Raw genomic sequence first — 13,604 nt, forward strand, 5'->3', positions numbered from 1 at the left:
TCGACACAAGTATGTACTGCTTGCATACCTTTGTGTGTGTGTGTGTGTGTGTGTGTGTGTGTGTGTGTGTGTCCAAACGGCCACGCTACATGGTGGTCTGGTACGACGCGGACCCCTCCTCCGAGCTGCTGTTCAGGAGCGGCTGCCTCTCGCCGTAGATGGACTGCAGCTTCCTCCTGTTACTCCGTTTCCTCCTCCTGATCGCCACGACGACAACTGCAGAGACCAGGGTGGCGATCAGTGCACCCAGGATTCCAGCACCCAAGAGCCACTGCCAGATGTCCTGGGCCTGCTGGAGGTAGGGGGTCAGGAACTCCTGGACAAACCTCTGGCCTATAGGAAGAGAGGAACAGGAAGAGAAAATCTTAAATGTGTACAAATTCAAATACATTGGTGCAAAGTGTGTATTTTTAGTATATAGTATGCTGTCTGGCAGGAAGGTGCGTGTGAGTGGGAAAATAGGCTTTTTTTGTGAGTGTGTGTACGTACACGGGACTCAAGCTAAAAGTCCACTTGTTATACAGAGGATAGTCGTACCACCGGATGACGACATAGAACATTACAGCAACCATTTGCATTGCCGTAAAAATCGCTTGCGTTCAAAAGAAACAAATTCCAAAGCAGCCACAATATTATAATAATTCATCCATTTTAGAAACGTCCGGTGTTGTCATCATCTTCATCGGTCGCTGTGATAAGCTGATTGGTTGAGTGAATCTTGTGCAGAGCCAAGCTGCCCCACGGGGACGCTTCCACACTAGAGGACGGAACCGGAGGTAAGCTGGCGAGACTTGGATTGGCTTTGCGGGGCAAACACCCCCCTGAGCCCCGGTTGTCCTAGATTCAGTATACCTTGAGCCCTGTGTAGGTACGCACACACTCACGAAAAAAAAAAAGGCACAATCATGCCAAAAAAGCACATGAAAAAAGCATACCAGAATACTACTGGTGTGTGTGTTGTTGCTTACCAGGGTCCAGCAGATAGGCATATTCATATCCCAGAACCTTGTTGGTCACAAAGTAGTCCCCGTTCCGGTAGAGAGACAGGAAGGGCACCATGTAGTAGCCATCGTTGTGTCCGATGGGGGCGTTGGTTCGGGGGTAGAGGATGCGGGGGGGTGTGTGGGTCCTCAGCCAGCGCTCAAAGATACTGCAGGATAAACAAGAGGCAAGAGGAAGAATATTAATGTGATAGATACAGATTTAAAGGGGCGCTGCAGGTTTTCTTGACACTGTTCCCCAGATTCGTCCACTCTTTATCACCTGCACGAGGACGTGAGAGATATTCACTCAGAGGGCATTGCATTGCGAGCTTTATTGTTTATATTGAGGGATCCTGTTCTTCACCGGTCCCTTCACAGGCGTTCAACTATTTGATCTGGCACTTTGAAAGCTGACTGCTTTGGCAGAGCGCGTGAACAAGCATCGATGTCAACACGGATTTCCACAAAGCCAAAGAAATTCTCGATGAAATGACTTGGATGTACTTTCTCCTGCCACTTGGGGTAGAATATTCAATCATTGTGTAAAAATGTGGATGCAAACCACAACATATATAAACAATTAGTCAGAAAAATATCACTGTAGCTTAAAGAAGAGTTGTTATTTTCCAAAGTGGAGATGTGGCAAAATGTGTAAAATGTACACACAAATTATTCTTCTATCTGCATGTGACGGTTCCCTCCATGGCCGTCTAGTATGCACTGTCCTTCATGGTTATGTTCGTCTTACTGCTTGATTCTGTGGTTTTCCTCCTTCCTTTTATCGTGCTATCTATTGATCATCTTCACAATTTTTATTTATTCATATATAAAAATTGCTATTGTAGAACACTAGAATGTTGGCCTTTAGAAAATAGCAAAGAAAGAAACAATTATTTGAAGTAAAGAATGATTTTATCCGGTGTCAGTCCTAATAAATGCAGCATCCTGTTTGGGTACAGTCCCTGACGGCCCTGATTGCATTGTTCTTTCTGGAAATCGATGTGAATGCTGGCTAGAGGTCCAGAGTGATCGCACAGAATATTCAGTCACGTGATCAGAACGGTCTCAATGCTAGTTTGAGTATGCATCCCTCTGTACCTTTATATCCGAAAGCTTCAATAAAATAAAAAGAATATGGATAGCATGCCTAAACTTGCCCCATGATTGAACACTGACTTGTTGAGTGAATGCTAGTATTTGTAAGCACATGCATTGGACATATATGTGTGTGTGTGTGTGTGTGTGTGTGTGTGTGTGTGTGTGTGTGCGTGTGTGTGTGTGTGTGTGTGTGTGTGTTTGTATGTGTTTTATTAGCGCATTGTATCACAGTATCCCACATATACTTTGATACGACGTTGTGCCGCTCTACCTGTCAATGAATGCATGGTGCAGGAGAAAGATTGGGTCATTGGCAGAGCCCTGGACAGAAGACATGGAACCATTCATGAACATGTGTACGGAGTTGTGCATGGTGCTCTGGCCGGTGATGGCCATGCCGGTCTCTGGGTTGGCAAAACCTGCAAGGGAGGAAAGGGATGGAAATCACATGCCACATTAGCATAAGAATGAGTCCAGGCAGGAATATATGACCAGCGAATGAAGCCCCAGCCATGCATTATGCAGCCTCTCATAGTCTCTAATTAAGTTCAGAGAGTTGGCTCCTCATATCTTTTGGTTTAAGTTCCAGTTCATAATCGTTTTTTAAGTGAGCCCTAAAGAACTACACTAATGTATCATATCATAGTATGGCCATCAACTAGTAAATTCAAAACTACTAAAATGATCAACATTGGAGTTGTAGAAAGAGATGCAATTAGCAGGTGACCTAGGGGTCTGGGCTATTTGGGAGAAAGCTGGAGGGCTCTGTTTTGTGTTAGAAAGGGAATTAAAGACAACTAAAATTATCATTATTGGGGTCATAGCCCTACAGAAAGTGATGTAATTAGCAGGTGACCAATTGGTCAAGGACACCTGGGAGCGAGCTAGAGACCTGAAGTCTGTTTCGTCTGAAAGAGGACGAAACAGACTTCAAGCCCGACAGGAAGTGATGCAATCCTTCAGGTCAGAAGGTCAGATGCTAAACAAAACATGGATTGTTCACAGAATGACTTGGGAGAAAGATGGAGGCTGTGTTTCATTAGTTATTTCACTCTCCCTCAGCCCTTGTTTTTTACATTACAGCATAAGTCGCACGGAGGCCACTTGGAGAACAATGGGCTCTGGATGAGTGGGGGATTTAAATCTAACGTAACCGTCCTTGCAGGCTTTCCACCTAAATGATCATGGATTGACTGCCAGGCTGAGAGCTATCCTGCTTTTTACAAATCCTCATTTATACCTGTCGACTAAGGGCTAATAAAAGTGACGCATTTCCATTTATATGAAAGGGGGTCTCTATGCCTACAGGAAGTGCTTCAAATGCTTTTTGGAGGGGGTCATCAGAAGATACAAAAAAGGACTTGGGATTAAGCTAGATACCTGGGGTTCTTTTTTTATCAAAGAATGAAGCAATCCTGCACAGTAGTCAGTAGTGGAGGGCAATGCAACTACCTACAGCATCAGGTACAACCACCGGGGCTGTAGTTGGGTCCTATGTATAGCTGTGACCTGGCTACAAAGTTAACACAGGACGGGGCTGTTAGGGTGTAGTATATTGGGTATACTATTACCTACACTGACACAGACTTTACTCATTACTTATTTATTGACAACCCTAAAACATGGCTCTCCTGCGTAGCGACCATACATCAACTGGCTAGGTGAAGATAGCTAGCGGTAGGTTACTGTACACAGAAATGGCACTACTGCCCCGAGTGGTCAGATGTAAGTATCCCACTCTACAACAAAGGGGTGGCACCTGCATGGGTCGGGCCGGGGCTGTAAGGGGGCAGTACCTCAGGGGATCTTAGGTGTAGCTGGGAGCTGGCTACAGAGTGAACACTGGACCGGGGCTTTGGGTTGGGTGTACCTGCGTGGGTGCCGGGTCAGTTACCTTCCAATGCGTTCCTGAAGCTCCCGTTGGCGAAGCGGTCGAGGGTGTCGGTCTCGTACTCGGTCAGGCCGACCACCGCGTCGACGTCCGCCGAGGTTGGGAGGCGGGTCACGCGCCCTGGGTCGTGGTTGCCAGGGTTACGCAGCAAAGGCCCCTCGCCGTTGGCTTTGCACAGCGTCTCCTGTATGTTGTACTCCTCTGGTTGGGTGCATATGACCTAATGAAACACACACGCATAAGCACACAACACAACACACCACACAAAAGCACGCACATATCCATGCACACACACATTCATGCACATGTATGCACGCACACACACACACACAAACACACACTCAAATGAGTACACTTACAGTGGGCCTTAATCCATACCAAATTTCTATCCAACCAAAAACATGTGTTTGTTTGATGAGATAATTGGAATACACAGCGGCCTGAGGGAGAACAATGTGGTTTCATACGTGGTTAATACAAGGTACATATCAACACACAAGAAGAGGATGTGTCCTCCCTGTGCACATTTTTAATTATACTTTTCTGGCAGCAGTTTGGGGCCATTTCTTTTGACTTGCGAGAAAAAGCCACATTGTGCACTGAAGTGTCAAAAGCCAATTTCCTAATACTAGTATCTTAAAATGTGTTCTCTCATTTTCACAAATTTGTTCCAATTCTCTCACTCCCGCACTCCTAACACACACACACACTCACACACAAACTTGCAAAAGCACACATTTGCACATATGAAGGCACACACATACACACACACACACACACACAAATACCCCCACACACCCCCACACACACACACAACCCCAACCCCGCCCGCCCCACACACACACACACATAGACACATGCACACACACAACCCCCCCCTCCCCCACACACACACACACACGTACACACACACACACACACAAGCGTACACAGACACTCACCTTCCAGGAGGAGAACACTGAGGCGGGGCTGATCAGGTTGGGGTTGAGGCTGCTGCGGCCGCCCATCAGGGCGTCGGTGCACACGTCGCAGGCCTGCGCGTCCCTCCAGTCCCAGTACGGGATGGTGAAGTTGAAGTCCCCCGTGATCTTCTGGATCTCGTGCTCCCAGAGCAGCAGGAAGACGCGGTGCCAGGGCAGGAAGGCGGCCGACTCGTGGGCGAAGTCGATGTCCCGCCACACGTTGCCCGGCCCGCCCAGGAAGGCGTCCCGCGACACGTAGTAGTGGATCCAGACAAACAGGTCGTAGGTGTTGACGTCGGAGAACATGGGGTTCTCCCCGTCCACGCCCATCTCCGCCCTGGTCCCCGTGGTGATCACGTAGTCAGGGTTGACCGTGTTCTTGGCCAGGTTCAGGTAAGAGATGAACCTCTGTTGCTCGGCAACCGACAGCGTCAGGATGTTGGGCCGCACCGACTCCCGGAACTCGCCGCAGCCGGGGCCCCGGTACCCGAAGCGGCACTCGCCACAGTTGAAGCCGTCGTAGTTCCCGGCGCACCGGCAGGTGCGGTTGAAGAAGGCCAGTGGCCATCGCTCCCTGTCGTCGATGCCTCTGTGGGGGTACTGGGGCCCCCAGGGCTCCTCCGACACCTCCACCTCCGTGCAGAAGCCCCGGCCGGACATGGCCCCGCAGGCCGAGCCGTCGCCCTGCCACGCCGGGCAGCACTCCTTGGTCCTCAGGGCCTCCGAGGTGGCACACAGCCGGGGGAACTGGGCCACGCAGCAGCCCAGGAGCTGCAGCACCACCAGCACCACCGCACACACATACGGGCCCCGCATCACCGCGCTGGGGAACGAGAGCATCCGAAGCAGGAACCAAACGTCTCTAAACAACCTAACGACAGCTGGCCGGACTTCTCTCAAGGATGTTCCTCGACTGACGTAAACAGAATTGGTTTGACTCCTGCCTTGTGACCAACAATGGTGTTTGATCCACTGTTTACCGTTCCTTGCTGTTACCCCTTAAACTTCTGTTCCAGGCCAGCTCCGCTCCACCGACAGGCTGTCCCTCACACGGCCAGCTTCTCACTGAGGCCCCTGCTCTGAGTCTGGCCCTCCTTGAGCCATGGGGGCAGGCCTCTGGGAGAGTGTGTGATCTCATTGTGAGTTCACATTTGGGGGCTCTAACACAGGAATGCACTCATACACCGTCACATGCCCTGGATCATATTCATGGTTCTTTCTCCTTTTTGTCTCGGGATCAGCAGACCTTGGACAAACAGTATACCTTCAGGCAATGTGTGTGTGTGTGTGTGTGTGTGTGTGTGTTTGTGTTTGTGTTTCTGTATGTTTGTGTGTGTGTGTGTGTGTGTGTGTGTGTGTGTGTGTGTGTGTGTGCGTGTGTGCGTGTGTGTGTTTGTGTGTGTGTGCGTGCGTGTATGTGTGTGTGATAATGAGACAGAGTGCACACATTGTATATGCAAATGTTTTGTTTAGCCAAGTGAATATGTGTTGTTTAGCATTTGGATCAGCCTTTTATCTTTGGATAAGTAATGTTTATTTCATGACTTACCTAATTCTGCATGTTAAAATACAAATTACCTGTTGAAACACAATAATACCTCAAGAATCCCAGAGTAATGACTAGAGTTAAAATTGTGGTCCGAATGATGGCTGTTGAAAGGCTGTCCATCGCTGTCTTTAAATTACATTTTAAACGTTGAATAGAGTTAATAGCATTAACGCGCTAACTCACAATAAGAGGAGTGGACTAACATAACAGCTGGAGATAATGTTGTGTAGGGGAGCCCAGCACTCACTTAGCAAAGTATGTCTCAACATGAGATCTCCTTCATATCACATTAACATTTCCTATTCAGAAATGAGCACCAGTCAAGACCTGTGATAGATTTTGTGTTTTTTCTATATTCACCCCTGAGAAATCACCCATGGTTCGGTCTCACAGTGCCCACTGTGTGAGCTCTCGTCATGTTCTGTCAGGTCTCCTCTTTCTAGGCTTCAGCTACAGGAACATTGGGAGTGGAGCAAGCTCTCAAAAAAACAATTGGACTACCATTGTCTCAGTTTATCACAAGCAAATCTCAGTGCAACTTTTACATAATCTTATTATCATTATATAATACTCTTATATAATTCTGCACTTATTCAAGGTACTTAATTGTGTAGCATCTACAGTAGCTGCTATCATTGCTTTACACGGGGAATGGGTTAGCCTAGCGATTGTAATACTTGCACTTGGTTCTATGAACATCTTTACTGTACCGACAGCGATATATTGTTTCACTTCTTATGACAAATGTACTTATTGTAACAAATGCACTTATTGTAAGTCGCTTTGGATAAAAGCGTCTGCTAAATGCCCTAAATGTAAATGTACTCTCATAGGCAAACAATTCTTGTAAATGTGATGTCCCAGATCTATGGTTTATTTACATAAGCTGTGCACAACTAACAGAACCTTTAGTTAATTTCGCACAGAATTCACAAAATTAAATGTACTTGGCGATTTTCAACATCCTTGTGGACAGTAGGGCTGCACGATAAATCGTTATAAAATCGCGATCTCGATTCACCCCCGTGTCGATTTAAGTTTTAAATTAATCGATTAATTCGATTCCCTTTTTTTTATGAGCCGAGTCCAACTGACAAATGCGACTTTCTTCTGTGAGTTTAAAACATAGGTCCATGGTTTAAAAGCACTCCCAAGCGCTCTCTCCCTTCTAGGTTCTGAGAAGGGCTTCACCCTCAGCCAATGACGAAGCGCCTTTTAGTCACGTGTTTCACTCATGGAGCAGTAGAGAGCGCAGTAGTTCGGAAAGATAGTGCGGCTGCGAGTGCGACAAGAGATAAACAGTGAAGACAAAATGGATTTTGATGATGAGGACCCAGCTACTAGTGGCGAGAATCAGCCAACCCCTCAGACACAAACGGAACTCGTTCCAAAAAAAGGCTTGCATTCGGTGGTGTGGAAGTATTTCGGCTGTAGTATTTGTATTTGTTTTCGGCAAAACAACGAGGGTCAGTCTAAAGGGATTTGCAAGGCATGCTTTGCGATCGTTGCAGCACCGCAAAGTAGCACCACAAATCTATACCAGCACCTCAATCGTCACCACAAAGTGCAAGATGATGAAGCTGTACAAGGCAAGAAAAAGTCTGAAAGTCGTCCAACATTAACAACACAGACATCCAATACTGACACCTTGCACAAGGCAACCCCATACCCACATAACTCCAGTAGGAGTAAGGAAATAACGGACGCAATTGCTTACCATCTAGCAAAGGATATGGTTATGGATATGGTGAAGATTAATCGTAATCTGGTGGGGGCAAAATACATCTGTATATCTACCGTTGTCTGTGTTGGTGAAGAAATACCTATGCATTCCAGGAATGCATAGGTATTGTGTTTCTTGCCAGGAATCTTAAGTGCCATGTTCAGGGTCACATATAGGGTCATATGAGAGGCCCATGTTCCAAAGAAAAGATTTGTGTTTTATTTAAGCTTTTTTATGTTAAAGTTGGTTCAGTATACTCGTTTTTGATACTGCACCTTTTTGTTGTCATGGTTCATGTGTGCAATAAAAAAAATAAAATAAAAAGAAAATGTTTTTTTTTATTTGTGAGAAAAGAATCGTGACAGAAAATCGTGATATCGATTCTAAGCCAAAAAAATCGTGATTCACATTTTTCCCTGAATCGTGCAGCCCTAGTGGACAGTACCAAAAACAATGTCAGGCATGGATGTACTGACGAGGAAAACGACTTTGCCCAATACATGCTCAAGGGTACCGACAAATCTTCCGACATTCTTTTCTTCTCTATAAACAAGACTTGAATGTGATCATGGGTATACAATGATGAGATCTCTGTTTATCCTACTTCTCAAATATTTATCAAATGAATATCTCAATTCAAACTCATTTGTCTTAAAGCGTTCTACTAATTATCTCTTTTTCATCTCTGTATTGCTCCTAATGAGAAGTATCTCAGACACATATGATCGCAGAGTGATTCATAAATGAGAAGCTCCAGTATACTCTCAAGAGATCAGAATGGACAACAGAGAAGCAATTGAGGATTTTGACAGATTACAGCTATGCGATGCAGGGAGCTCTTTTTCCGTGTGTGTGTGTGTGTGTGTGTGTGTGTGTGTGTGTGTGTGTGTGTGTGTGTGTGTGTGTGTGTGTGTGTGCGTGTGCGTGTGTGTGTGTGTGTGTGTGTGCGCGCGCTAACCCTAACCCTAACCACAAACATTGTTCAGTGTGTGCGTGTGAACAACCTTGAACAACTTGTTTACGATTGTGAGGAACCACAGGAAAACTGCCCACATTTGGACCAGGCCGACAACATAACAAATCTACAGCCAATCACACATGAATGTGGGCTCATTAAGCCCGATATTACTAAAATGATATCGCTAAATATACAAACCATACTTAGCGGACGCAACCACCCCCACCCCCATTCAGACAATGTATGGTTTAAGCCTCGACCTCAATCTGAGGAACCGATCCATCAAGACCACCACTCTCACTCAGCCGTGTGACCGTCACGCAACTCTGCCGACCCAGATCACATGGTACAAGGAAACTACCAAAGACTGAAGAACTACAGCACGTTGTGTCATGTGCTGAGGTCTAGCATAGTTCTTCTTGGGGCAGCATTCTTTTACCCACGACTACAGCTCATAAGCCGGTCACATGCTAGCCAAGCAGTGCACGAGTTGAGGCTTACCCCGATGCAAGAGCACAGTTGATCGCACAGGAATGACCATCACAGGGGAAAGCACTCCTCTGGGGGGCAAGACGCTGGGAGACTGTAAATGTATCTGTGTGCGTGTGTGCGTGCGTGTGTGTGTGTGTGTGTGTGTGTGTGTGTGTGTGTGTATGTGTGAGAGGTAGTGTTAAAGCTCTCGAGTTCGGATTTTGAATTTTCAACGTAAAATCCAAAGAGGACAGAGGCCATGCGTGTGTGTTTTCTGCTCTAAAACGAACGATATTCAGAACCACTGCATAGGCCTACATACGTCTTGTCAAGGTCGTCATTTTTCTACACGGAAGAGGGCAGTATATCCCGATTAACATTGTTGCATTATAAATAGGACTATGTTCAATGATTATTACAATTCCAACAATATGTGGATTCTGTGGAACGTGAACAAATAATAATTTTGCGACTACTATGAGAGTATGAGGAAAATAAAAAATAATTAAAAAATGTCCACTGCATGAATAATAATCAACCTGAGGTTGAAACTCTATATTAACGACACGACATACTTTGCAATTTGCGCCGAGGCCAAGTCTAATGCAACTTGGCTATATATCGGTCAGAGTCTAAATGAGTGTGTAGTGGTTGGTTTGTGCATGGGTAGATTCCACGGCCTAAGAATAGGATCAAGGGGGTAGAGTGAACATAAGACCAGGAGATGTCCCTGCACACCTCCCACTTACACACGTGAGCTAATTCCATGTATCCATCTGGCAGAAGTTCTTTGAAGGGCATCAGAGATGGGCAAGAGACCCCTGGGTCAAATTAAGATCCATAGATAGAGGGATGGATTGTATTGATAGGTAGATATAAAGATAGAAAAATAAATTGATGTATAGATAGATAGAGGGATCGATTATATAGGTAGATAGATACAAAGATAGAGAGATAGATACATAGATAGATAGATAGATAGATATATAGAAAGATAGAGAGAAAGATAGATAGATAGATAGATAGATAGATAGATAGATAGATAGATAGATAGAGAGAGAGAGAGAGAGAGAGAGAGAGAGAGAGAGAGAGAGAGAGAGAGAGAGAGAGAGAGAGAGAGAGAGAGAGAGAGAGAGAGAGAGAGAGAGAGAGGGGAGATGGATTAGAGCGATGGATTAGAGATATAGAGAGGTGGATAGATATATAGACAGATAGCCTGTCAGAAGTGTGAATTGTTTCTGTACAAATAATGTGTATGATATTTGGGCGATTTCATATCCGTAGGGCAATATCAATATTTCATGGCTCAAAGTAGCTTCCAATGATATTTTACTAGGGCAGCATAGCAACCATGTGGTTTAGGCCAGGCATGGAGCAATGAGAGGAGAGAGAGCCAATGTGGCTGGCCTGGCAGCCCATGGTGGTGCACATTATTAAGGACCCTCTGAGGGCTGATCTGTGGCCATCACTGGGCTGGGTCTCTCTGTTTATGTATTACTATACGGGCTGGAGACACTGTAGCTGTTCTGATGGGAGATTAAATCTCTCTGCATCCTGGCCGTCCACTCTCAAGTAATGAAAAACTCTGCCCCTGCGCCATGCTGACCAAAATGGCACGTTGTGTATCACAATTAATCTGCATTGTGTCTGTTTCAAAATGTTTGTAGATACACAATATATTGGATACAATGTATCTAGATACATTGTGGCTGTTTTATGTACAATGTGAGATAAACACCATATTTTTTTATGTATCTATAGACACATACAATGCATCTGATCTATGTGCGTACAACGTATCTAGATACATTGTGTGTGTTTTATGTGCAATGTATCTATATACACACACAACGTATCACTACATTATTTTTGATTGACGTACAATGTATCTAGATAACATTCCTTTATTAAAGTTAATGTTGTTTGAAACATGAGCTAGTAGACATATTGTTTTTGCTGTTTAATGGACTTGAAATTATGAAAAACCTAAAATCTAATTGTATCTAATGATACAATGAAACCCCTTTAGAAATATATTCTAGAAAAGATGTTGGCTTGATTATGGTATGCTCACAAAAAAGTATTTTGATTAAAACCTGGAAAAGGTAAAGACCATCATGTTTAATTTACACTTGATCCGTCATACAGGATGAAAGTTACATCGCTTGAGCTGAGGTGTGTGTACAAAAGCAATCACAATATTTAGCTTTGACCTTCTTAGATGTCTTGGCTGGTATTTGTGGTCTCCAGAGACCACCAACCCTGTATATCATCTGCCACATGTCTACGGAAGCTCCGCGTGTCCAATGTTATTGTGGAAGACCGCTCAATAACTGATTTACCGACTGTAACATCCAACTTTTGGACCGTCAGTGAGCTGCGAGAGGAGTGTGCCTGAAGCCCCCTTCAGCATCCAAAGGGGGTTTCTGCCCGAAACAACATTTGACAAAACCGATAAAAACAAATTAACATTTGATAGCATAAACACAGACAAACTCATGCACTGCACTGCCCTTCATTCCAAACACACACACTCACACACACACACACACACACACACATACAAACACATACAATGTCCTTGTAGCCACCGTGTCACTTAAGCGATGGTTGAAGGTTTTAGCTAACCAGGCTAGCTGGCTGTGTGTCTTAGTACTCCAATATACAGGGTTAACCTGTCTGCGTCATACTTTTTTTTTATCGATTTCACAGCGCCTACATTTAAAAAGCTGGCTGTTCAGGGCAGACAGTTTCTGAATGTTCATGTGTAAAAACTCTAAGCCCGAATCTGGTCCAGCCCACACTCCATAACCAGGTTATTGACTGGTTCCAAACCACTGTCGAGTGGATAACTGTCTGTGGTGGGGGCGCTCCAATGATGAAAGCTGTTCCGTTTTCTTGCCTGATTCTCTACCGTTTAAAAAGAAAATAATATCCAGACTATTATTTACTGTTATATTGCAAAAATGTTGAATTCATTCTTTTGTTAATCTAATAATTTGTCAAAGACATATTAAAATCAATACATCTTGGAAGTGGGTGTGTTTGTATGGGAAGGGGGGCGGGAGATGGTTTAAACATTATACAAATTGCTGTAATCCGATTAGACTTTCAACCACACACTTCCCCTTCAGAACTCAAACTCTGAAAATGCAAAGGGGGTCATAAAATAACACCAGTTTCGAAAATGTGACAGGATGTGGTATCAATTTTTGCCATGAAATAATCTAAAATATCTATGCCTAATCCGGGGATCATTAATACAGCGAAGAGGGGGAGGGAGGTATCAGGGTGAGTCACCTATCACTGAATCTGCTAAAGCTGTCAAAAGGAAGGCTGTATGTGTAAAAGACGGAACAAGATGGGCCATTGCCTTCTCTTTCTCCCTGAATGTGTGTGTGTGTGTGTGTGTGTGTGTGTGTGTGTGTGTGTGTGTGTGTGTGTGTGTGTGTGTGTGTGTGTGTGTGTGCTTGTGTGAGAGTGTGTGTGCGAGCTTGCGTGTGTGTGCGAGTGTGTTTGTGTGTATTTTGTCCTTTTAATGGTCTACTAATCCCACTTGCATTTGGCAGGCAAATTAATCCAAGCCTTGTCATGGCCAAGCTGTAAAACCCGTTCTATCCCAGATTTCTACCCCCCACCACCGGGCACAGATGCACACACATTCACTCTTACTCCCTCCCTCTACCAGGCGTCCACCGACACCCGTCTCCAGATGGCTTCTTGGAGGTAGGTGTGATATTGAGTGAGTGTGTGTGTGTGTTTGTATGTGTGTGTGTGTGTGTGTGTGTGTGTGTGTGTGTGTGTGTGTGGGTGTGTGTGTGTGTGTGTGTGTGAGAGAGAGAGAGAGAGAGAGAGAGAGAGAGCGAGAGAGAGAGAGAGAGAGAGAGAGAGAGAGAGATCGCTTCGGTGGGATAAATGGCCTTCGTGCCATGCCGGGGTGCTGTTGCGCAAGGCAGGCCCATGCAGACA

At 45.1% G+C, this 13,604-nt stretch overlaps 1 protein-coding gene across 1 annotated transcript; it reads right to left on the reverse strand.

Annotated features, from left to right (window-relative positions):
• Positions 1–85: 85 nt before the first annotated feature.
• tyr (tyrosinase) lies at positions 86–5,750 on the reverse strand (the record flags this gene model as incomplete). The annotated part of the gene is made up of 5 exons (XM_079732278.1): positions 86–333; positions 969–1,150; positions 2,353–2,500; positions 3,976–4,192; positions 4,914–5,750. 5 exons carry the CDS (start codon positions 5,748–5,750, stop codon positions 86–88), a joined length of 1,632 nt encoding a protein of 543 aa, XP_079588404.1.
• Between the last annotated feature and the right edge of the window lie 7,854 nt (positions 5,751–13,604).

Source organism: Pollachius pollachius (genome assembly GCF_949987615.1).
Source record: "Pollachius pollachius genome assembly, chromosome: 3".
NCBI classification, from domain to species: Eukaryota; Metazoa; Chordata; class Actinopteri; order Gadiformes; family Gadidae; genus Pollachius; species Pollachius pollachius.